Raw genomic sequence first — 26,368 nt, forward strand, 5'->3', positions numbered from 1 at the left:
ACCACTGGAAGAAACCACAGCTTCAGAATTACAGTTGGAACATAATCGGAATAGTGGAGAGAGTGAATCATAGCATTAGCCACATATTACCACTCTACCTGAGTTTCTCTCATCTATCTCCATAAGAGATCTCTTAGACCATCCATTTTGCACAGTCCTTCTAAATGATGCACTCAGACTTGTGGTAAACAGTGCTATGAAAATTGTCTGCAAGGAGAGAAAGCTCTCAGTCAAATATCCAGAAGAAATTTAGATGTTTGTCAAATTGCATTCTTGTAAAATTGAAAAATACATATATTTTTTGGTATTTATTAACAAGGTATTTATCAATGCACCATACGTTTCTCATTTATACCGGCTATAAGAGCACTCACAAGCTGAGGTGGTTCCCTCTCCCATCCCTCTGACCTGCAAGAGAGCCATAACAAAACTTTAATAATTTCATTTTGAGCAGAAACAGTGCCTCCAGCCCTGACCCCGTTGACTATAGCAGTTCCAGAGGTGGCATGGAAAACACTCCCACCAAGGCAGGTAACGCCGGAGTCAGGCCCAGTATATCTAGTGGTGAGCAGCCCATACAGCTGGAAATCCTCCAGAACGTTCAGCCACTCCTTGCTCAGCACTGAACAGACCACTCAGGCCAAAAAAAAATCCTTTAAATCCCCTAAAATGCTAATTGTGAATATCCTCCATGAAATAGAAGGAGCATTGTAGCATTCTTAGCATTAAGTAGCCTACCCTTAGGTAGCCAAGGTCCTCAGATGTTCTGAAAAACCTGACATTCATCCCTAAAGTCTACCGTTGTCTCAGGGATGCAAAGAAAATGAAAAAATCCTTTCAATAAAGACACAACTTGTAACTGCAAGACTGATTTTTGTGGTGCTTGTATTTTATGATTGTGGTGGGTTTTTTTAGAAACTGTATCTAGAAATAGCAGTTAGTGCTTTTGGCTGGGAGGATACTGCTAAGGAATTACTATTTTTTTTCCAAAGGGTACGATGGCGTTTGGAAATAACTGGATTACAAAAACAGGGACACATATTAAAGGGAAATCTGATGTGAAAACTGGAAGACTGGCAAGAAGACTGAAAAGCTATCTTTTGGCAACAGGTTCAAAATCAGTCTTAGTCAGCAAAAATGTTTAGGAGATCACTAAGAAATGAAGTTCCCAACCCAGTGCCAGGAAGTCGGATTTCCTCACTATGACGATAAATATCTTCAGTGGTAATTGCTTAAAGACCAATCCTGCCTGTCAAAACAGAAGTGCCACAATGAATTGTTGTGAGGAATTTTATATGATGGACTTGATTTGTGCTCTGAGCCATGTTCAGTCTTTAGGGCTGTCCTCATGCTAACTTTCACAGCACTTAATTTAAATAATTTTCACTAAAAAGAGATAAATCTATCTCTTTGGATAAACCATCATATCTTTCTACATTCTCTCTTTTCTGCAATGCTAACAGCAATCATATTTCTACCGGTCAATAGTTTTCCATCTTCCTTAACTCTATTATAATTTTCCATTTAAAATGCACTATGGCATAATCAGACTGCTTTTCAAGATCATCAGCTCTGGTAGGAGCAATATCTGTCTTGAAGAAAAAGAAATGGCACTGGCATAATCAATTTACTAATGACAGGTCCATTATACAATCAACAAATTGGTGTTTCTGCTCACTATTCCCTTTTCTCTTGCCTCCATAATAGCTCTTGGTTCAGATTTAGACTTTGCAATTCATGTAGTAAATGGATAAAGTAAGCATTTGGATTTTTACCAATTGCGTCGATTACTAATTGCAGCTGTTGCATTTTACTGCAAAAATACCTACTTTTCCGCATAAGTATGATGATGATTCAGGAACAGATGAACATGCAAGTGCCCTGTGTATCACTTGTGTTTCGTGTTTCCTTGATGTAAAGAGCCTTTTCATCTCCATGAGATGATGAAGAATGCACAGGGCTGTGTAGCTAAATTCCACTGCGTAGTAAAGTAGAAATTTACTCATTTTTCTGTATGAATATGACTTTCCCAATTTCATTTTCTGTTTTTCATTATTTTCTATAGCAACAATCCTATAGGATAGATGTTTCATTTTGTAGCTCATCCTAGCAAATGGTCATCCCTCCATCACTGTATTTACCTGATTTTTTTCAGGGTTTAAGGAAAATGCAGTTTAGACATTTCATTGCAACAATTCTGGAGAGGAAATTCTGTTTTTTATTCCTTTTTTTATTATTATTATGAGTAAAAATCTCATCTATATAATTTTATTCTATTTTATTTGTTGTGTGTAATTCATCTGCAAAGCACTGCAGCCTGCCTTGAGTTAGAGGACACAGTACAAATGAGATTCCCTGAGATATTTGACTGTGCTTTAGCAGAATATATCCAAAATGCCACTAGCATGTTACATTAAAATTAATTAACTTAAAATTCACATTTGCAATATTTAGTAGCCTGATAACTAGAACCAAAAATTAACATGATTTCAGGTTAGCTCAGCAGTAAATTGTCACTACCTGTTACCGTCCACATCCCCAAATAACCAAAAAAGCCTCCACAGGTAAATAACTAAAAAAGAAACCTTCTAAAATAACCTGGCAAGGGCAGAGTAAAGCAGAGGATTCCTGTTGTGGGAGTTCTCCTCTGCAACAAGTACATTCCCAATGAGCAAGCCCAGGCATATTTGTTTTTACGCAGCCGTTTCCACACCAAGACACATTTCCATTCCCCCCTCCCTCCTTCTGCTTTTGTATTCCATCGTCCACATCAACAATTAGTGGAAGTGGCTGGCTGTGCCTGCTCGCATTGTTCCCAGACTTTGCTCTCCCCCAGTGAGCTCTGAAGACCATGCATTATTTGACATGACATGACTTGGAGGCCTTCTACAGCAACAGCTGTATGCAGGGAAGCAGGGAAAAGAAAGAAGAAGGTTAGTCCAGGTTACAACCATCCTGGGCAGCAGGACACAAATTAATACCCCTTACTCTTTTACCACGTTGTCCTAGGTAATTGGCCTTTAATTTATTTAGTCTTTTAAATCCAAAAAAATAAAAAAAAAAAAGGAGAGAGAGAGAGAGAGACAAGGAAAAAAAAAAAAGGAAGAAAGAGAAACAGCAAAAAGGTCAAGAAACAAAGTCAGTGAGCTGTTCTATTTGTTTTGTGACATTAAAACACAGGATATGAAATTGAAAATTATCTCCATAGAGCTAGAAACTAAATCCAGATGTTTTAACATCAGGCAGAATCATATTCATAATGATTTTTTTTTTCTGAAATCATTCAATATCTATTGCATTTTCCATCACAGTTCATTTCACTGGAACATGAGCAATTTGCCAGCCTGTACATACACACTGAATGTATTCAGCTTGTAGTAAACAGCTGCACACAGGGCAGCCTCCTTTCATACGTACACAGGCTCTGCACTTGTGTCCTTACGTTATTCTATTTTTTAAATTAACCTAGCCAAGTACACAAAACTTTCAGGAGCATAAAACAAAATTAAGGGTAAACTATTGCTTTCTGGAAATGGACTCTTAGCAATTTCTCATCTCAAAACTGATGTTTCCTTAGGGTATATACTTAGTATTTCCTCTCATTTTGTCGCTGGAGTCCACAGAAATAAGATTTTACTGGGAGGTGATCCCCACGTGCATGTCCCCAGATGCTCAGGCTGTGTGTTCCAACTCTCATCATTAAAATGCACGCACAGATCACTGCCACTGGTATTGACAGTCTTTGGTAATTACACGTGTGCCCTTTACTCCATTACTTTAACTCAAAAACAGTCAAGGCGATGAGCTGTTTTGCAGCAGATATGTACACAAAAATTTCGAGTTGGTTACCCCATCACCTTCTGACAACTTGAGGTGTTCTCTCATCTCTTTCCAGTGACCTTGACAAACAGCAGCCTGTGAAGCAATATCGGCACCAACTTGTGCAAATCCAAACACTTTTAAACCCAAATACCTCTGTTTCATAAACTTTCGGACAAAAAGTCGACACAGATCGTGGCAGTGAAAGATATTTTTCCTTTTAAAACTTGTCTATTTAAGGGTCAATTTGAAATAACTATCCACAGTAAGTCTGAACACATGAAATGCCTGCAGTAGTTCACAACAAGTTTTAAAAGGTAACACAGCTAAAAATATGTAAATAAAAATCCTCCCAGCTTTGAAATGAGTGCAGCTTTTTCTCAAGTTACATTTAAAAGTTAAAGGGGGTAGGAAAGGAATTTAGTTTGGAAGCCTTTATCATATGCAATAATTGGTCACTCTGTCAAACCTAAGTTCATACATCAACTTTATTGTATCACAGTGAATTGCACCACACCAAGCACTGGTATTAGTTTCAGTTTTTATCATCAAGAGAACAGCTGCTATTTATTTCTTCCCAGATTACTTCTTGGTATTACATTCAATCTCTGTTCCATAAAAAAGCAAGCTTCTGACTTTTTTTTTCTTTTCTTTTGTTGTTGTTGTTTAGCTATCAGGTGCAAGAGGATGTTTTCCCCATTCAAAGCTGAAAATAAATTGGGAGTGGAAAAAGTAGGAAAACGAGCTTTTGTTTTGTAATACACGTACAAAAAACAGAAGGGGAAGAATGGCATTTTGAAAGCCTGAAAGGTGTAAAATTAGATTTTCAAACGTGCTTAAGGACTTCCTGATGCAGATGAACTAGTAGGATCTTCAAATACTGCAAAGGGAACTACCATGCCCAAAATCTTTTGAAAACTCCATCTCTCTGAACTACTAGCCTTCTTAGCACCTAGTATTTTTTCTCTAGGATTAATCTTGTGAATGGCATTTCAAGTAATTTGAGTAATCCGTTCTTCTAGGGTTTTTTTGATCTCAGATTATAGTCAGATGGCCATCGAAAGTGAGTGAGTTACTGGGGCTCACCAAGTTACCGCTCACCTGCTGAGTTGTTTTATCTGTCGGTGCCCACTACGATAATGAAACATGCTGGCTAATGAAGAAAGCATTTTAAGACAACATGTTTTACTCAGCATTGCAACAGGACAGGAGGATGCACGTAGGCTATTAATAAAGCCAAACTGGCAAACAGCAGCTTGCTTTGCCTGGGTAACTGTTGTTTGGAGGCCACCAGGACAGCTGATGAATGCTACATTACCCAAAGGTGAACAACATTATTCTCTTACTAAGTAATAGAGACTAGTCCCCTACCGTACATGACTAAGGAAGGCATGCTTCCTCTTTTCATGTCTTCAGTGTTTTACAATCAAAAATCAGTAGAGTTCATTTAACAGCAGCTTTTGCATGCCAGCTGATGATGCCTCCACAGGCCTGCTCCAGTGAAAGGAGCCAACACTCTTTAAGTACACAATAAAGGAAAAGGAATTGAAGTAATTGCAGTTTTTTAATTACTGGTATTACTTTATAAAGAGAATTGTTGGCATGTACCCTCCTGCCTCTGCATAGCTTAGAGCTGCGTATAGTCATTCTCAAAAACATTAAAAAAAAAGGAAAATGTATAATTAATCATTATCCAACTAAAAGAAGTCTATTAAATTAGTATTTACCTTTAACATCAACTAACTAAATAAAAGGACAAAGGGAAGAGCTGAGTAACATTTCTTACCTCCCATTCATCTCCAACTATAAATCTTATGTTTATGAATAATGTTGGCTCAACTTTTCAAATGGCAGAAGCTCTCCATTTTCCCACAAAAAAAAAATAGAGAGCTGGTGTAGCATTAATGGTGGGAGTATCCAAGAAGAATAGTTTGAGACAATGCTGGTATTCTCTCTCCTGCAGTAGCTGGCAGCAGGATTGGGGAATGCCCAACTGTGGCAACTGGAAGAACAAGTCAACAGATCGAAGGAATGGAGACAGGATGCCTGCAAACTCTTTGGAGGGTGCTGTAGGTTGGTACAATGCTGTTTGGGATGCTCCAAAGACCATCTGCTTGAGTTTATAGATGACTACGCACTAAATGGCTGCAGATCCCCTGTTTCAAGAACTCTACACCTAATGTGCCAACACCAATTCAGAAAAGATAAAAAAAAAAAAAAAGGACAAAAAAAGACTAATCTTTCACAAATTTCAACAACCACACGAACCATATGGAGAGTGTGATAAGTAGGCACACTCACTGATGTGTCACTTTGCGTGCTAGAATTTAATGTAGTCTTCTCTCATTTATTTAATCTCCTCAATCCTTGGTTTTCCTGATCAGACCATCAAAAGAGCACTAACTGTTATTTTAGGACACAGAATGATGGTAGACAAAAGCTGGAATCCTTTCACTTAACACAGATTTTCAAAAAACAAAAGGAAAAATACTTTCAGTCACTGCTGACTTAGGCTGAGCTTGTACACTATTTCTTCTGTGAAAAATACCACAGGAAGAAGGATGGGGTTATTGTTAAGGTAAATGAACTAGGTCTCAAGAGTTCATGAGTGCAACTGCCACACTCCTCTACAACATGGGAAAAGTTGCTTAAACTCAAAACATCTACCTGAAAATCAGTACTGCAGGAACAATACTGTTTCCTCTCATGTCTCCAGTCTATAACACCTTTCAAGTCCTTAAATTCTTCAGTTTGTCTCTACTAATATATGCATCCTATGTGTGCATGGATATCTAGCTCAAAAGCATTAGGTTGTGCATGGAATGAGCATCCCATAGGGGTTTCGGTGTGGCATACTGATACTTAAAAAAAATACATTGAAAGTGGTTCATAGTTTACCAGCCTCCATGTTAAAACAATGGAAATGTGACACAAAAATCTAGTATTATTTTGCACTGTATGCATGGAATATTCTTTGTGGCTCTCATGCTTCAGCCACTCATCAATGCAAAGCTTACATCCGGGACTCTCTTCTGTCCAACCTCAGGCAATAAAACAGATAGACATTCAGATAACTAGGTGATGATTTCATGCTCTTGAACTGTCTTTCCTCATGCTTCTTGATTTAGATCATACTTCCAACACAGAAGCCCTGATTAATACTCCGTAACAGCAAATCCCCCTCTAATTAATTTATGCAAAAGGAATGACAAGGCATGATGAAAACCACATTCCAGAAGATGCAAGACTCTACTGAGAAGCTGGCAAGCTTCCGTACGTATTGTGATAACATTGACTAAGCATCTTTTTTAGTCTCTTCCTTACTCTCCCCTTCTTCCACAAGCCTTTTTGGGAACATTGTGCCTCCAGTTTCCACTCCCATCTTAGAGCATGTTTTTCTCAGAAGCCTCTATGCTACATGATCAAATCCATTTTCACTTCCCAAATGAATATTGTGCTTGTGGGACAGGATCCAAACAACTGTGGAGCTATTCAGTTTGCCTGGCTAGCAGCTGAACAATATTTAGTCTCAATGAGCTTTCACTTGCCCAAATGCATTCCTTCAGACCAATGAAGCTGTGTGGTCTTCATCCTTGGAGATACCCAAAACGTGATAAAACAAGGAGCAACACACTGTGACTCTACTCTCAGTTGCAGAACTGGACTAAACAATATCCAGAGATGTCTCCTGACCTCATTTTTTCCATGATTCTGTACAAAATACTTGTTGGTAGTTACACCTTTGAAAGGCAACATCACCGACTATACCTTTTCAATGGAGAGCTTGTCTTCACTGCAGTATTTCTTCATGCTTGGTTTCAAATTTTACCCCTAATCCAGCTCAGCAGGTATCGATTTCTAACTCCACAGAAAATATGGAGTTAGAAATCCAAACTTTTCTAAAGGAATCAAAAGGCTCATAGCTTCTAAAAACCAGATCTGAACATCAGTGATTCATCAAAGACCATTAGGAAGTCTACAATTAGGCAGGAAAATCCTGTGTTTTGTAGTGCTGTACGCCAGCACTCTAGCCACTGTGATAGCTTTTCGTTCTGCAGCTCTCAGAAACAGGGTGTTTTATTTTCATTGTTCCGATAGCATTACCAATGTGAAAACTTGACTGCAAATTGCACAATGCCTGTTGTGAATAAATGATGATAAAGGTTTCATAACATGGCAGATAATGCTTATAATGCACACATTTCCTCCTAATGAAACTCCAGATCTATGAATGTGTTCTCCAGGGGCTTAAAAAGGGTATGTAGCTCTATCGTCCTGATTGCAAAAATAGATTAAGTCTTCAGCTCATGACATAGGTTCTGTTTTTGGAAGAGAATATCATCAGCACCCTGTGTAATAATGACCAAAAGGTCTGAACAATCACGGTGTGTAATATAAATGACAACCATGAAACACATTCTGCAATGCATTTGCTATGCAGCCCACTAAGTCACACTTACATAATGTAATTTACTGCTTTAAAGATTTCATATGTAGTTATATGCAAGCAGTTTGCGAGGCAGTATTACAGAAGCAAAAATTAAATTGATGCATTACATTCCAATTCCTGCAACCATACAAAGAAAAATCAGTCTGCTGCAGAAATTTTCATATACGCCACTGTTTCAACTCACTGCTAGTATGAGAATAATGTAATTCTAATTGTAATTACTAATTGTAATTACTAATCGTAATTCTAATTCTAATTACTAATTCTAGTAATTCACTAGTAGCATAGTACTATCCTATACCACCAAACCACCAAACATATTGTATCTTTATTGATGGTATCTTATATTTATGTGTATACATAAGATCGTCTTTTCAGTCACACGCAAAACATACTCCATTCAAGATACATTGAAGCTGCTTTTTCTTTTTGGCTTTGAAGACTTGCACTCTCCCTGTTTGCCAGGCCACAGCACTTTCTCTTGTGTGTAGTAGAAAACTGAAACAGCAGTCCTCTGCAACTAGAGCAGGTTCTGAAAGCAAGCTAATTGCTGAAGCCTGACGATCAGCTTAGGGTAATGTAGCCCACAAAAGGGTTATTTTTATGCCGGACAGCCTTATTCTTCATTTCTCTTGGAACTGACTCTGCTCTTTCATTATTCCCTATACATGGAACACTTTCTGATATAAATTCAGCTTTTCTTCAAAATAATGAAAATTAAAAGTCTCCACTCACCATGTATGCCCATAACTCAGTCTACAAACAACCATGCTGATGCTGTTTTGACTTTCTACTATTTTCTACTTCTTTCTTTTCCCATTAGCTGTGTTGAGCCAACCACAGGGTCATGCCAACCTACACTGCCCATACATCATCAACAAAATGATTGTTTAACCCTGTCTTCAGAGCCAAATTCTGCTTTTGGTCACCTCTGAGCAGGTCCCTTGAAAGCAATGTGGTGCCCAGGTGAGATTTTACATTAAGTTGAGCTTTGCAGGTCTGTGAATAGGCACTGGAACCTCCCAGGTACTAATGTGGGCATGCATTAACCGCAGGATATTAATGGAAATGATTCATGAGAAAGAAAGAATGCAGCTGGTTTTCTCATACCCTTGGACTGGCACATGGGGAAAGAAAACCACGATCTCAAAAGCTGAGATTTTGAGCAGTCACTGATGTCGACACAACATGGTGCAATGTCATCTGCTCTCTAAGTAATAGTGTGACTAACCTTACATGATGGGAACTATTAAAGGTAGTTTAACACTTAACTACATGAATCCTCTTTGGCAAAGGACAACAAATTCATGAACTTAATTTCACTCCTCTTTGTCTTACTCTCACCATCAAAAGACCTTTACTTTCCTCATCACTCCCAGCCCCTCTAGGAGAATGACATTTTCTTCTATTTCCATAGTTCCCAGTACAAGCATGGTGTGAATAACCTTCTAAGAAGCCAAATCTTACAATCCACATTTCTGTAAGGTTTCTTCCACATTCATGACTTCTTCCTCCAATGAAGTTCACTTTCCTGCAAACCCACAGACCTCACAGGGCTCACAGGGATAAATAATGGAGGGTGATGACATAATTTAGGAGTAGAATCTCCTAGCAGAAAAAGTGATGTTTCGAAGAAGCAGTGCTTTTCAATAAGATGATGATCAGTTTTCCTTATGCTTTAAAACTAAAAAGACTAAAAGCTTCTTTAAGTACAGTGGCAGCTACTGTTACTGCAAATATGAATCCGTTACTCTTTCCTTCAGATAGATTCAAAGTGCAATCTCAAAGCTCCTAAACAAATACCTGTTGCCCTCTTCAGATCTTTAATATATCAGCCCCCTAGGCAGGAATCCAAATATAAAATTCAAGGCCACAGAAGCTCAGGACAACTTAGAGTCCTCCCTGCGAGAGCAAGGACAAATGCAGATTTAATATTAGGGAAAATTTTCTCTCTCCTCTTTGACTCCCTTCACCACCTCTTCCCAAGAAAACAAACTTTTTTTTTTTCATTCTTAGATCAAATTGGAAGCTGATTCCCTCATCTTTGAAAGAACTGACCTGCTTATTTCTCATGTGCAGCTTTCTAAAGTGTTCCTTAGATTCAAGTGCAGTTCTCATCAGCCCACCCAGAAATTACCAGGAGACAAGCACCCTGCAAAAACTGTGCCAGAACAAAATCATTTCACAGTGACTTATTAGGCATGCAGTCATTAATGACTATGCAAGCGTGGCGAGCAAGATGGAAGGGCAGAGCCTGAGCCAACACGAACTGTCAGGACGGCGTTGTAACCTATCGGGTTAGAAAAATTTGAGCCATCTGATGTTTCAGCCTGGCATCCCAACATAATAACAGGCCTGGAAGCAGCAATGAATTTGCACGTTGGGGAATGTGTTCAGAAGCTTGGCAGATGACAATGAAATAGGCAAGAGTGCAGAGATGTTTGGGTGACGTTGACAAGGAAGAATCGTGGTCTCCAAGAGCCTCCGTGCAATGCATCAGCTTTGCTGTCAGGGCTGAAGTGTCAGAGGCAATAGCCACTTCACCAGGCTGAAAGAAGATGTTTTCATATTCATTTGCAGATGTTATTTTTGTCCTTATTGTGAAAAAAATCTCTTTGTTCTCTTGCATAAAAAGTCACCTTGTGATATATTTGGGTACAATCCAAGGAAGTGCCAAGGTGCTGTAATGCTCACCTGCTGGGAGCAGCAGGTGTTTGGCACTTGCCATGGCGAAGCTCTTGAGACACGTTCTGCTCTCATTTGCACTAGTGTAAACACTCTCAACTTTGCTGGCACTGACTGAATTATCCCAGCTGAAATTCAAAGCAAGCAGGAGCAGAATCTCTCATTTTTTTCTGCAGCAACACAGGATTACAACGGTAACGTTGGCATTAGAGCAGATCAATTTTGCAAGATGACAGAAGAACATGCTGATCTCACTACTGCGAGCTCCTACTCAGCAGACAATTGCAACCCATCTTAGAGCAGGGTTTTTAAAATGTTCAAAGTAATGTGGCAGCATTATCGTCTAATGGCTTAAAAAGGAATTGTATAATGTTAATGTCTTCATATTACAGACATGATGCATCTAGAGAGCAAAGAGTTGTATCCAAATCTGTAGCAGATTTCAAGAGTATTGGACCAGAAATTTCCATTTAGGCAGCTCTAATTTCAAGCCCTCAGAACATGCTGCTGGGAAAGACAGAGGCTGATACGACCTCTACCTCACAAAGGCTCCTGCGACCACATTACGGTCCGTCTAAATCACTAGTTTGTCAGTTGTGCATTTACAAAGAAAACAACAATTAAACCAAAAAGTTCTTCAATCAGTCCGGCAATTTAGCAGATCCTTCCCTGCCATGCTAACAGAAAACGGTGGCCCCTGCTTCTCTCTGGGTTGCTGAATGACAAGCTGAGTGGAGCTAGGAAACCCAACTAGCAGGAACTAAGTGGTCAACCACTATTCCCAGAAGCAAAGGTTGGGCACCACTGACTTGTCCCAAAGGAGATTCAGCACAGAAAGAAGGTAAAAATAGAGTGTTTCGAGACTTTCTATATAATGTTTTGATGCTCTTGCTTGAGAAAGATGTACCTGAGAAATGCCCTGGAGTGTTGCAAGACACAAAAACAGCTTTCTTAAATTGATATTTTTTCCGCACCATCCAAGGCCAATTCAAAAACAAAAGAAAACAACAAAAAAAGAGGGAATAAAAGCATACAAGTTTTATTTTCAGACATGTCTATTACTCCCCAGTCTTCCAGCCATTATGTGTTATGTATACAATTATGTAGTATATTTTGCACAATTCGCCTTTTTTTCCCCCCCCACAATATTTATCATCACTTTTTAATTCAGGATTTCCACACGATTAATAAATATGTTTTAGGGTAGCCTGCGTCACACCAGCACCTTTCTGGCCCACTGCTCTCTCTTTCAGAATTGACTCCGTTCTCTCTTCCTGTTCAGACCTTTTCAGTTCCTAATTTGAAGATGTCAATGAGCAAGAATTACATGTCTCAGCAATAAACATGATCTCACAGCAAAACAAAGAAGAGGATGAACAAAATAAAAATTACTGTCTGGTGAAAGCTCCCTTGACAACTACAGCTACACTGACAGGCGCCACTGAAATAATAGGAATGATGCTTCAAAACAACAGCCAAGAAAACGTTATGAAAGAGAAAAAAAAACACTCTAAATGGGCCTTTTCAAATGCAGATTCCACTGTCAAATGAGGAGAATGACAAAAATGTTCTTTCTTATAGCACAGTCATATTTAAACTGCCAGATAACAGAAACCCACCAAAAATGAGAGTACTACCTGAAAGAATTTGGGTCCGATAGCCCATTTCAGGAATACTGAAATGATGCAAAATGAATCAAAAGGATCATATTTTGGGGGTAGAAAGGAGAAATGAAAGGTGTTTGTTCATTACCAAGTCTCGAATTGCTCCCAGCTGGGGGAACAATAAAACTCACATGGACTTCAGTGCAGTGTCAGGCATTTGTGGCTGAGTAACTACCACCATCTAGATGATAAACTATAAAGCAAAGAAACTAAATGATTAATGAACATGAAGAATTATCGTCTGGTACTAGAGATGTTCCATCCAAGACAAAACTAAGCGACGCCCATGACAAAAGGCTGTCTACAGGCTTAAGGAAGTGATTAGGAGAGAGCATCAGCCTTCATCTGTTCAGTGAACAAGTTATTCAGCGTTGTTTTCCACCTTAGCTTCACAGCCATAAAGTGGGGCAAACTGCTCCAAGCACTGTTGTGGTCAGAGATGTCTGGTGCTTGGTTTGATTTCATAAGCACCAGACAGATCCTGTAAGATCCTGCAGCAACCACAGCATCTCCCAGGCTACCTGTGGCTCTTCAGCAGGCAGAAACTGCATTTTCTCTGAGCAGAGGTGGAGATAGAGCTGCACAGCAGGTCCTGGCTAGACTGAATCAGAGGAAGGGGGCTGTGGTAAGAGCTGGTAACGCAGCAAGGCGGCAGGCAGGATGGAAAGGGAAAAGGTGCACAGTGTGAGCGGCACTCAGACCTGGTAAAGCTAATTTTCACGGTATTTTACACTCCTATTATGAAGCCCTGCCAGTAACGTGGCAAAGATCGCTGCCTAAAAATTCCAGCCCCAAACACACAGGCAACACCCCTGTGAGCAGAAACAGACCCGGCTCTCCTAGGATCGAGCGCACTCACGCAGCTCAGCAGAAGTTTGGCTTGGGCCCCTGGGCTTGCATTCCTCCCCAGAGAAAAACGAAATGTGCAGAAGAGCCATGGATTTCTCCTCCATTTTATTCCACGCACTCAAGACACCTAATAAATTCGCTTTGACTTCTTATTCTCCTCTAAAAGAAAGGAAAAAAAAACTTAGAAATATCTTCTTCGCTCCCTGGTGGCCTGGCAGAGACTTGTGTAGGACTGTTTCCCACTTTTATATAATGAGATAAAAGAAAAACAGATTGCGCAGGAAAAGATATTGGGGCTCAGACATTTTTTATTTTTTTTATTTTTTGCCAGAAGCACTGGAACCAAAAAGATGTTGGTACTGAGAGCAGAGAAACTAGTTACGGAGATAACAAGAATGTCCTAATAGTAAAGAAAGGCAGCAAACAAACTTTTGAAAGAGATGTGAACTCTGAAGGCCCAGATAATAAGGCAGCCTCCGAGTACTCACGGGGAGCAGAGCGAAACTTTCGGTGTGAGGTTAGTTGGTGTCTACACGCTACAGCTTCTCGCCTGGTTTACGCGACCGCGCAAAACAAAACTTGGGCAGTGCGCAGGCTGCGCGGCTCCCTTGCCTGCTCCACCGCGGCGGTGCCGCCGTCCCTGCCCTCCCAGCAACAAACGCACTGCTCGTGTCAAACTCCGGGCTCCCGAGCCCTGGGAAACTCAGCCGCCGGCTGGTTTCGAGCCCCGGCAGCGCCGGGTTAAGCGCCGCGCTTCAGCCGCGAGGCACGGACAGTTCCCGGAGCCAAAGCCGGCGCTGCCGAGCCCCGCGTCTGGGGGTGACCGCGGGCTTCTCCCTGAGCCACGCTCCGAGGAGCGATCCCACAGCTGGGTTACCCTCGCTGCTGGTGCCACTCGCTGCAGGCGGGACCCCACGGGACCCCCCCCCCCCCCACACACACACACCTTGCTCCAGCCCAACCCAAAGGCGGAGGGCTCGCCTGTCGCACCCCAACACCTCCAGCCCTCGGTGTAAGCAGCCGGAACCCCCTTTCCCTGCCTCTCCAGCCGCGGGGAGGCTCAGAGGAAGCCGCGCCCCGGTGCCCAAGGCACGGCCGGCAGCCGAAGGGGAGGAAGAGCAGGGAGCCACTTACGGGGATGTGCACTCGCAGCATGAGTTTCTTCTGGCTGGAGCTTTTCCTGCTGCTGCTGCTGCTGCTGCTGGAGGCATCTTTCTTCTTGGTGTCCATGGCAGTGCTCCCCATCCCTGCACCCCGGCGTGGTGCCGGGCGATGGATCCGCAGAGGAAAGCTGCTCGTCCCCTACCCCACCGGCCGCGGTTACTCCAGGCTCCTTAATTATTTTTTTTTTTTCCCTCTTTTTTTTTTTTTTTTTTTTAATGGCCTTAGGAAATAGGAGGGGGGGCGGGGGGGGGGGGGGGGGGAGAAGCGGAGGGAAGGGGAGGAGTTTCTCCAGCCCCAGCCTTTAATCCCAGAAGCGAGGTGTCAGGGGGACCTTCTCAGGAGCAGGAGATGCCCCTGGGCGCGCTGCTCGCTTTCTCACTCTTCCGCCCTTTCAAAAATATCCGGAGCATCCTGCGGGGGGGGGAGGTTAAGGGGTTAAGAAAGTTTCCTTCCCTTCTCGCAGCCCGGCCGCGCTCTCCCTGCAAGAAATCAAACCCCGGGCTCCCTCCCCTAAAGAAGAAGAAGAAGAAATAAAACCCCAACGCCACCAGCGCCCGCAGCCCCCGGCCGACACCGCTCCCCCGCGGCCACGGGCCGGGGCTGCCGCCAGCCAGCCGGCGCCTGAGGCAGCAGGGCCCCAGCCGGCTCCTGGACGCGTGGTTTATCCTCCGCCTCCCTCCCCAAAAAGCCTTCAGACGCCCAAATCAGCCGAGAGCAGGAGGCGGGTGGCAGCCCCCCGGCAGAGCCGTGCCCGCCTCGCAGGGTCGGGGAGCGGGACGCCGCCGCCTCGCCTGGCGGCTCTCGCCACGGCCCTGCCGCCTCCGCTTCCAGCTCTGCGGGGGCCGAGGGTTTCCGACGGCAAATCCTGCAAGAGCGAGGGGTCTTTGCCTTAAAACCAATCAAGAGGCTTTCGTACGTGTAGAAACCGGCACGCATTCCGGATCAAGATAGGGGTTTTCCTGTCGGAAGTGACACTGCTCCCCTTGAGCGTCCCGTTTTGCGGGTGCCCGAGGTGTAAAGCCCTGCCAAGCCTGCCCTGGCACAGCCACACACCTCCGATCGCAGCATTTAAACCCAGATTTTCACCGGGCTCCCAGCTGTGCGCGTGTGTATCCCCACAGTCTGCACCTCGGTTCCTGCTAACAAATCGTACAGGATTCTATAAAATAATGATTTACAAGCACCGAGGGGAGAAGGGGAAGTGTTTTCCATGCAAGTCTTCTTATCTCCTGAAATAAAACCACCACCACCAGGAATGTGATGGCTATCTTGAAGATACACACGAGTTCAGATTTACTTCCCTCCTTAGGGAAGTCTCAGGAATTAACAGATACAAAGCGAATTTGGGTATAAGATCTGGAGCCACTTTTATAAAAGCATACAGCTTCAAATACAAAAATACGAAGCCCCTACTTTAAAGTTATATATAAATGCCCCACAGATTCCTACCGCATGTCCTAGAAGGAAGCGGATCCAGAAATGACACTGCAGGGGTTAACAACGTTGTCACTGGATCACAGAGGGATATTAACGGCAGGTGGAAGGGGGCAGCAGAATTCCCCCAAGGAGTAAACTGTGTCTGGGGCAGGCTGCGAGACCCCCAGAGAAGCAGGGGGGTCTGTAACCCACTTTCCCACAACACTTCTATAAAGTTATAAACACTTATATATCCCCCCTGCTTCTGCAGGGGGATATAGGAACAACTAAATCATCCCTTGAATGAACACTGAGAAAGTTACTAATAAACACGCTTCTAGCAAAAAACTGTTACGACATTTTCCATTGCTATTATGCTCTTGAAAGTTTTTTAAAAAAAAAAGGAAAAATGGTAGAATTTCTTTAGAAGGATTTTAGCACTACGTACTATAAGTGAGCAGACTTCTTGGGTGTTCTTTCTTAAATTAACAGGCATCTGAGGTGGAATAAAATCTGCCACAAATATAATTTATTCCGCTGTTTATACAGAATTGTTTCCTACAATATTATCTCTGATTTTACACATGTAGCATTTTAAATATCAACTCATTCCTTTTCTTGCAGATTATTTATATAAATAATGGTAGAAAATGTGAAAAAGGGTTCAGGAAGTAGCATAAAGGCAGTATTACAAAACTCCCAAACCTAAAAAACATCATGAATCACCTTTCCCCCTCCATTATAATATTACCCTGAGTGCATTTTTAATTTTAATAATATTACAATGTGGGGTTATTCTTATTTTTCTCATTTTATCCTCTAAGATCACAAATACTGCCTCTGAAACTCCTTTAAACTTTTAATTGCAGCTCTGAGGATTAGAGACACACTTTAAAGAACCAAAGCCAAAATTCTCCTACAGTTGCTAGGCTTCAGTAGCTTGACTCTCCATAAAATCAAGTGTTAATAACACCCTGCTATAAAATAAAGGAATTACCAATTATTTCAAACAGTGAGGCATCGTGGTTCTGCTTTGCTTGCTTTTTTTTTTTTTTTTTTTAACCTTAGTGGACAAAAAGAATAATTTATTCATCATATGAACAAGCAATATTGTGAATACTTCTAATGAGAGTTCAAGTTATTTCTCCCATGTTAAATCCTGTTAGTTTGACTGCTGACAACCATGTTTTCTGAGAAAGGTAAGCATCCAAATTACTAATTTCACAGACTAATGGACACCTAAATAACTTCAAGGATATGACCCTAAGTACTTAAAGGTTTCATGCATCCTCGAGACGGGCAGCAGAAGAGGATCACAAACACCCCATCCATTTTGTCCCTCCCTGGTACGGTGTGAGTGCTCCACGTTGGCAAGCCTTACCTGCAACTCTGCACAAACAGCCCATGGGTTTTGGTCTACCACCATCAGACAACTTGCCCTAGTTATTCCTTAAATGCAGGTTGAATCGATTTCGCCATTATAAATTGCCACAGTACATTCCTAAGTTTATAAAATAACCATAAAACTTTACTTTAAATCTTGGTTGTATCGACTGTAGTTGCTGTAATTAAAATACCATCTAGCTAGCTAACTGTTGTGCTGAAATTTAATATGCAATATAGAGAGATTTTTTGAAGACTTTATATTTAAGTGAAAAAGTGTGTCTGAAAAAAGTGGTGCATGGAGATAATTGTACGAGTTGCTGGTGGTTTTTAAATCTTTGTTCAAGTTTTCTGTTAGCAATATTACCGAGCACTCATACATTTTAATACAGAATAAAACTCTGTTTTCCTCCATTTTTCTCTGTTCTCCAGCTTTCCGCTCAATTTCCTGAGCATGCATGAAGTCGATTGTTCAGTTTCTATTCAACACATTTATTAGATTTAATCTGACCCTGCTGCATAGGGCTCCTTAATTTAATCAACAGTACAATGTAATTAACATGATGCGGAATGGAGTACTATAGGCATATGTCTTCTGTAGAGGCCAGAGAGGAGAGGACAAACACTCCTACATCTGTCTGCCCTTACGCACTCACCTGCTACTTGCAGACACTCATCACACTGCAGGGAAGAGTTTTCAGAAATATAGTCAACGTGAGGAAATACCTGCAGATAAATTGCACTGTTTGCAGCAAAACTGTAATTAAAATGGTCTTCTGTGGGGAAATTTGCAGGGAAAATTGCAAGCCTGCCAGGAAAGCTTAGCTGGTTGGAGCAAGGTGAGACAATGAGGTCAATGAGAAAGAAATTTCTGGTCCCCAGTGGGATAATATAACTGCAACAAAGGCTGCCAAGTCTTTGTGCTGAAGGAGAGAAACTGCGCAGTCAGGTGCCTGTGCTTGCACTCTGGGCTGTCAGATGTCCTCTGGTACACGACTGGTTACCGAAACAAATTCTGTCCCAGCACCTGAAACCCCATAGTGCTGTTTTAAAGCTGTGCGTTTGGGTTGAGCTGTGCTGCCCCTACAGCTCTCTCCTCTTGCTCACATCATTTGCGCTGCTGTGTCTGTTGGGCTGGAGCTGCTGCACTGACGCACCCACTGATTCAGCAAAAAAGTCTTCTTACCCAGACCATAGCGTGGAGGAGAGGAAGTAGGAGGGAAGCTGCTTCATAGGAACTTTCTGTGCTGCTTATCTAATTTAATCTGATCTACAATTTCTCCCCAAACAGCCAAAGGCAGGGGCAGGGTTCTGTTTTTTGTTGTCTTTGTTTTCGCCATAAAAGTGTATCAGTTGCAGATCTAAAGAAATTGTGCAGCTTGGTCCTGGGTATCAAGAAGGCCCAAGAGTTTTTATTTGAGATGAGCAGGCCCGTGCAATGGGTACGCAGAGCGTGACGGCATTGCTGGCAGTGGCACTGGTGCAAGGATTGGCAGGAGGATCCCTGTTTTGCCAGCTGCAGCACTTGCCCCACCATCTCCCATCTTCTCTGCTCCATAGCCTTAGTCCTTCCGAAGTTGCCCACAAAGTCCGTGGTACTGACACCACAAGGACAGACAGAACTGCAATAAATCATAAGAGTACACGCTGATATGCTCTGAACCACACTGCATGGTTCACATTAGTGCCTGCACTGTACTGTAGACTATAGTGCCAGGTGAGTAAACCTGCTCAGGTTCTCATTTGCATCACTATAGTATAAGAGCAAAATGAAACAGTGCTCTCAATGTCATCTCTGCATAGAAAGTAAGTCTCTTTCTGAGATCTGATTAGGCATAAATATAAAAAATGCATTTTCTTTTTTGAACCACAACAGTTTGATAAAGGACCTTGAAGCTGATTTTTCAAGGTTCACACAACCTCTGTTGGTTCTGAGAGCCAGGAGACCCTTCCAGTGATTAGGGCACCTCCTGAGATAAATCATATCTATTTTTTCATATTTCTTTCTATACACACACACACACACAAAAATCCATTAACAGGAATGACACTGTTCATCCCCAGAACTTTTCATAGTACTGAAGAATCACAGAAGAAATGGACAAAGCCCTATAAAGCATCTAATTTTCTCCTTACTGATTGTGATTCAGGATTTCTGGTTATTAGCCAGACATAATAGTTAGTGATTTTGAGTTGCATATAGAGGCCTGCAAGTTAGACAGATAAAGTCAAGAAAATTTTAAAATAGCAGATTACATGCAAAAGCAGTGGAAAGATACACTCATTTCAAGTATTGTGCAATTTTTGTCAGTCCTGCAAATGAAGAACAAAAATAAAAAACAAATAGGCTTCAAGAAGAGTCTGCTTTTTTACTTTCTTTTCCAACAGTATCCATAATACAGTATGTCAGCTAAAGAGCGTTTACAGGAGGCAGAGGCATAGTTCTTACCAGATATGTGTGGGCACAAGAACAAAAAGTATCTTCAGCAGTAAAAACTTGAAAATACTTCCCTGTTCTTTCCAGAAAGCTGGGAAGAATTCAGAGAGCTGAAGAACTACAAACTCACTTTCTGTGAGCTTTATCTGTGTAATAATTTTGGAATTTATTCCTTGGCACAGAGTGAGTTGGGCCTCATGCAGTACAGTAGGCAGTAATGACCCTTTCCTCCTGGAGCAAAGTGGGTGAGACTGCTCCAAAACATGAGCTTTTTACTGTGCAGTGGTGCAAATATAGAAATCAGTGAGGTTTCAAAAAGCAATCATAAGCAGTCAGTTCCAGGATGGTTTCTATGAGCTGAAAGGAAAAAAAAAATTGCAAGTTTAGCTTCAAATTTATTTACTTTATTTATTGTACTTTATTTATTGTACTGATAAGTGTTGGTGGCAAGGTGTTGCTATCCAAGAACATACCTGTAACAGTGTTCCTCCACTTGACCTCCGCTCAAGGCCAGTGGCTAGACTCTGTTCAGGGAAAGCAAAATTGCACTCACCAAATATATTTCCTGCATAAAACAATGCAAACATGTTTTCTCACATGGTACTAACTAATAACAGCAGAATACCAGAAATCACATTATATATGGATACCCAATATGAAGGTGACCATTCATGGATGAATAAATCTGGAGCAAAAAAATAAATAAATAAATAAATCCCAGAATGATATGAAATCTCATCTGCACAATGGTTTCCAGAAACTTAGAGCACACACTGAGACTTTGCTGGTCTACAGAGCTTGGAAGGTCCTCTGCATATCGGAACATGCACAGCAAATTGCAAACATCACAAAAGCACGAGATCCGAATGGTAACTTCTTGTTTTCATGAAAAATAATAATATGTATTTCTCCTATACTGAGAGCACGGTCTGTTCAAATTAGTTTTGCTGGCAACAATACCTATGCATTATTTAATCCCCAGCTAGCTATTCTGTCTAAAGTTAAGGTGTTGCAGAAATTGTTTTTATGTTTCTCCATGCGTGATGAGCGCAGGCAAGAAGCGCAGGCACAAAGTGTGCACTGATGCGTATCCAAGATCTCATCTCACCACAACGAAAGGTGACATGTTGGGAAGGATGCTCAGAAACAGCGCTTTCATCTACACTAGCAAAACAACCACTGTCAAGGCATGGTCCTGAGCACTGTCCTGTGACTGCCTGTATTGTTAAATTGCTCATGCAGTCTGTGCAGAGTTTTGGCTCAGGCCAACTACAACTCCCCAGGACACTGCCAAGGCATGGTTCAGGAATTAATACACGTCAGGGATCTTTCCCACTAGGAAGTCTGGACATGGCTGCTCTGTCTCAAAGAGAAGAGAATTTCACTAGAAGCCTTGCTGTACCAGTTGGCCTCAGGGCATGAAAGCCATCTGTGATCTGCATCTTGGACCAGCCCCAAGAGGCTGGAAATGTCATATCCTGGCTTCCCTGCACACTTTGGCTCTGTACAATCAAGTTGCTCCTCAGTCTTTTTGAGGCCTGTCAGTAGACCACTTCCATAGGAAGAGGCAAACATGATCCCCTTCTATACTACTCCTGTTTCAGCAGAGAATGAGATACAAAAAGGCATGCTCTACACGTTGCGCTGTGGTGTATAATGCTGGAGGTACCAAGGGTCGTAATTATTAGCAAATCATTCTGCCACACGAACGGCAATGGATATATGCATTTAAAGACTGCAAATTGCACATTGCCATAGCAACGATGTAATTCCAAAAGAAGTATGTATTTGTAACGTAACAAGCATAGATTTAACACATTTCATTTTTCAACTCCATTTGAGATTCTGAAGACAGGGGAACGGCTTTAAAACTCTCAAACAGTGGTAGAAAATGGCAAAAAAAAATGACAGTAAGGAAAGATTTATGGTTATGTAATTTCATGTCAGGAAGAACTTTTGTTTTGAAATATCTCCAAATAACCGCATCATGTTCTTAAGATGATGGTCTAAAATCTCATCAGAAGGGTTTAAAGAGCAACAAATGTCTAAAGATGGTCCCAGAAGATAAAGGTGATCTCCAGCCAGGATCCAATCAACTCCAAACAGATATTTAGTTATTGTAATTCATTGTAGCTTCATTGAGATTATTATTTTTTTCTTTATTGAAATTTGATTATGTCTTATTATGCAGAGTAGCTGGACTTTGGAATCTTAAATTAAAAATGAAGAGCTAACACTGTAGAGGTGTGCATAAGCCCAGTAGTTAACATGTAGGATAAATTGGGTGTTAAAGAAAGTAACTGGCTCAAGGAGAAAGTCTGGACCTTGAAGGTAGAAGACAAAACCAAAAAGAATCAAGAATCGATCATGTCCTGTCAATGACAAAGAATCTGTAAGCATGATGTTTCTAGAAAGGGCATAAAGTACCACACGAAAGGCACAAAGCACAGTTAACAGGAATCTTCAGAGGTATGCTGGCACTGCTTTCAGAGTATTTTCTAGCAAACACCCTCCCCCTAAAATGAAAAGAAAGCTGACAGGAAAAAATCAGTTCCTACCTCTAACTGAAAACAGCTTAGGTCCCCATTTTGGGCCAACTGAAGTACCTTCAGCAGAAAACTGTCAGTCTTCCTCTGAGTACTCAGTGCTGAAGGGAGAGCACAGAGAACAGTCTCGAAATTGTGGTATTTTAAGTCAAATTGACCTCCCTATTTGTGGTATTTGTTTACTCCTTATTCAGCCATTGGTTTACAGTCAAACAAACAAGCAACCAGCAGGAAAATGTCATTTCAGTGAATGAGCACACGGTCAGAAGCTCACACAAAGTGCTGGGGAAGTGTGGGAGACAATAGGAAGTATCAATAGGGTGTACTTGCCTGCAAGAATCATGGAGGGATGGGATGTGAAAGATCTGCTTAGAAAGAACAGTTGTCAAGATCATCCACTTGTAAAGACCATGGAAGTCACACTTGCAAGGGTGAGAGACAGGGTCAGCTGCTGGGGAGAAAACTGGCCAAGAATCCATGAAGAACGATCTCTCGTCTGAAATATGTCAAAGACAGCTGCCAAACAGACTGAAAGAAAGGCGGCTTCTTGGCAAAAATCTTGCCAAATTGCATGAAAAGAGTAATAATAAAAGTCCTAAAAAGTCTTGCTGCCGGCCCTGAGAGGTCACCACTTACAGACTAACAGCAAACCTGAGGGAAGGCTGTGCTTGAGCCAGAATTTGGAAATTAAAATTGTCAGGTGTATATTTAGCAAGATAACTGATGGAAAGTGCAATGGCTGAAAGGACTGTAGCATCCCTTTAGCACCACTAACAGCACACTTGGGCTGGGTGACACAAAGCCCTGGCCCATGTTTCCTCCTCTTCCTGTCCCCTTCCCTATTCACCAAGCAGCTAGGTCTAGCAATGCTTAATGCCATGAACTGCTAAAATCCTGCGACAGAGCACAGCTCCTCATGTGAATAAGTACTGCTCTATGACAAAAAACATCAGGAAACGTGTGGAGGAGAGGAACAGAACCTACATACTGGAGAAGAATAAGTAGCAGAAAGAAGGCTGAAACAAGAAAATTAAGAAAAACTATAAAGTCCCATAGCAGGTGAGTTGCAACCAACTTACACATTTGTCACTGCAAGCATCTTTTCAAGCATCCCAGATGACAGGAAGTGTATAACCTGGATCTGACAGTCTTCTTTTTAAATAGAAATCTTAATTTTCAGGTCCCAACCACTTCTCCAGCACACAACAAAACAAGGGTGGAAAATGTGGGAGACTCTCTAAGCTGAGTGAATTACACTAAAACTGTTACTCAATACCTAGAAGATTATAATGGTAAGTGCTTTGTGCCTGGGAACTCCTGATAAGATCCCTAACACATCTGTATTTTGAGTAGCATATACTGTGAGAGTAATTAAGTAATGTATAACTGATTAAGAATATAGGAGAACCATGCATATGTAAAAATCACCATAAACAGGGCTAACTTCGTAGTAAAGGCAATGCCAAAGTAAAGGTCCAGAATTGCTAACATACAGACATAAACATATGTGCATATGTGGTGTATGTATCTCAAAGTTGGTCCCAAGCATTCCATACCAAATTGGCCCCTAGGTAACTGTATTTTCTAGGGAGGAAGCAGTGTGGATAGTTTTTTGCTGGAGGCAGGCCATAATTACTAAAAATGGGACTAATCCTGCAATCTTATCATAACGGAAGTTATTAAACAAATATCTCACTGCCAGAACAAAATGTAAAATACTTGGTACAATGTGTTTGATTTTTTGGAATATTCAGATTTGTTTTTCAGATGCTGCTCTTAGGCAATTGCTACTTAGAATTTCCTTTTTGGTGTTTGGCCTAACAACTACATTATTCTTCAAATCCTTAAGGTTTGCTATCATTCAACTCAGCAGCAAGACTTGATACCTGACTGCAAAAACTTGAACATTGCATTTTAAACCGGACATGAAGGGACAACTTTTCTTATTCATCTCTTCAGAATCTGACAGTAATCCCTTAGCAAAAGGCTTAGGCCTACCAGAACACAGACGTGCCACTAAATTAGGACAATTTTAGGAAAGATATTTTCAGTATGTTCTGCTTGTTAGCACTAAATGAAAAACTGAGGAAACCCCAATAGCCAAACAAGTACATGCCAAAGATAAAACAACTGCTCAGCAAGAAATCACACAAAAGTTACAGCTTCGAGGGTATTGTTGAATGAAGGATGCTGGTTTCTTATCTTTAAAAAAATTAAGCCTCTCATGAATTCTATTCACAGTAAAGCTTTTTCATTATTTATCTTCTGTTAAACAAATACTAACAAAGTTCATCCCTAGAAGTGTATGCTATTTTCCTCTTTAATATCTACTGCAAGAGACCAGATATTTATATTTCAAGGTACAAAAACTAAATTAAAACAACCCCCTAAAACTGAAGAATTGCTTTAAGGAAATTAAAAGAACATGTTGGTATCAAAGCATCTCTGTTGCCGGGCAGGAGGAAACATGTAGTTTCTCCTTGAAAACTGGAGAGCACTGGAATTAAAGATTTATACGCTCTTTCAAAAAGCGTCAGCCTCTCAAAGTGTTCTCAGCTCCCACTCAAATCAATTAAGCTGAAATCTAAAGTTGATACAAGAAGAGATGTAAATAAATTGACTTGTATACGTTTAGTTGAGGAATTAGAAGAAGTTTCTGAGCTATAAGAACAAGCAAGTCCTGAACAGATTTTCAATTTTTCAATGAGAAACTGGGGGGGGGGACGAACAAAAAAACCAACCAACCAACCAAAAAAACCACTGTGCAACATATTCATGAAAGTGATTATACAATATGACATGGGTAATAACAAGTGATTGGAATATGTTCCCATGCAGGATGTAAACATTAATCTCAGAATTAAGCCCACCACGGTGTGACTACCACAAAATTTGTTTAGGATTCACAGCTGGATACTACAACTGAAATTTCCATGCCGTTATATTGTCCACGTATTGCCCCCACCTTACCTCTTACTCAGAGAAAAAAATGTAACCATAAAATCTCAGTCTTCTCCAACTAGAAAGCCTATGTTGAAAGCACCACATCTATCAAATTTATCTTGGGTTATAAACTAAAATTAAAGGGTTGACTCATTTGGGTGAAATACTTTTATTTCCTTAGAATACTGTGGATAGGAGATAAACTATTAAAATTCTTCAAGTCCTCCGAGGTTCTCCCAGAATACGTGTGCTTGATCAGAAGGAAAGGTGAGTTATCCCAAAATTCATTGGGAAAGGATAAGAGCGACTCATGTTATCATAGTCCTGCAGACCAGACTGTGAGATTACTCTGAACATTATGAGACATACATCACGAATGTTATGAGATGTAAGCCAAAGATGGTGTGGCACCACTGTTAGAGTAAAAAATCACTGTTAGAATGGAAAATCACAATTGACTTCATCATCTGACTTTATAAACCAATAGCACACCAAATATCAATTACCCTAGTAAAGGTATAACAAAGGTATAACAAAGGTATAAAGCATATCATAATGCAAGTAAACTTTTTTGTAATAGCTCAGAACATTTTAGGAAAGAAATGGTCCTGTGGTATGAAATCTGGGGAAGTGGAATACTCCCAGGGCACAAGGCAATTCTATCTGGAGGAAATGGAGCACAAACAGCAAATAAGGCAAAAGCATCAACATACACATTATGGAAGGCAAACAAGCTGGGAGGCCAGATCAGTTCTCAGAGGTTCCTGGATGTGGGAGTCCCAGACTACAAGCCCTCTGCCACTAGTATTGACACAGGAATGGATTGTCCACTTTGTCCCTTTTGTCCCCCCTCAAACGCTGCAAGTCACTGTGAGTTTCACCTCCAAGCCAAATGTCACGGTTAAGCTTCAGTGTTAGTGGTTTGCTGTCACAGTTGTGCAAATGGTGAGCACCTTGTCAAGCCCTCAGAAACTTCCTGAAATCAAATGCTGAACTTGTCTCTTGTGAGTAA

At 41.2% G+C, this 26,368-nt stretch overlaps 1 protein-coding gene across 1 annotated transcript in view; it reads right to left on the minus strand.

The window, feature by feature from the left end:
• PRKAG2 (protein kinase AMP-activated non-catalytic subunit gamma 2) overlaps positions 1–14,847 on the minus strand; it is a 217,368-nt gene extending 202,521 nt beyond the window's left edge. Inside the window, exon 1 of the mRNA XM_080578544.1 lies at positions 14,602–14,847. Within this exon, the coding sequence (XP_080434670.1) occupies positions 14,602–14,712 (111 nt within the window). The 5' untranslated portion in view covers positions 14,713–14,847. The remainder of the gene's footprint in view (positions 1–14,601) is intronic.
• Positions 14,848–26,368: the final 11,521 nt, after the last annotated feature.

This window comes from Anser brachyrhynchus (assembly GCF_964034855.1).
Source record: "Anser brachyrhynchus genome assembly, chromosome: 2".
Lineage (NCBI taxonomy): Eukaryota > Metazoa > Chordata > Aves > Anseriformes > Anatidae > Anser > Anser brachyrhynchus.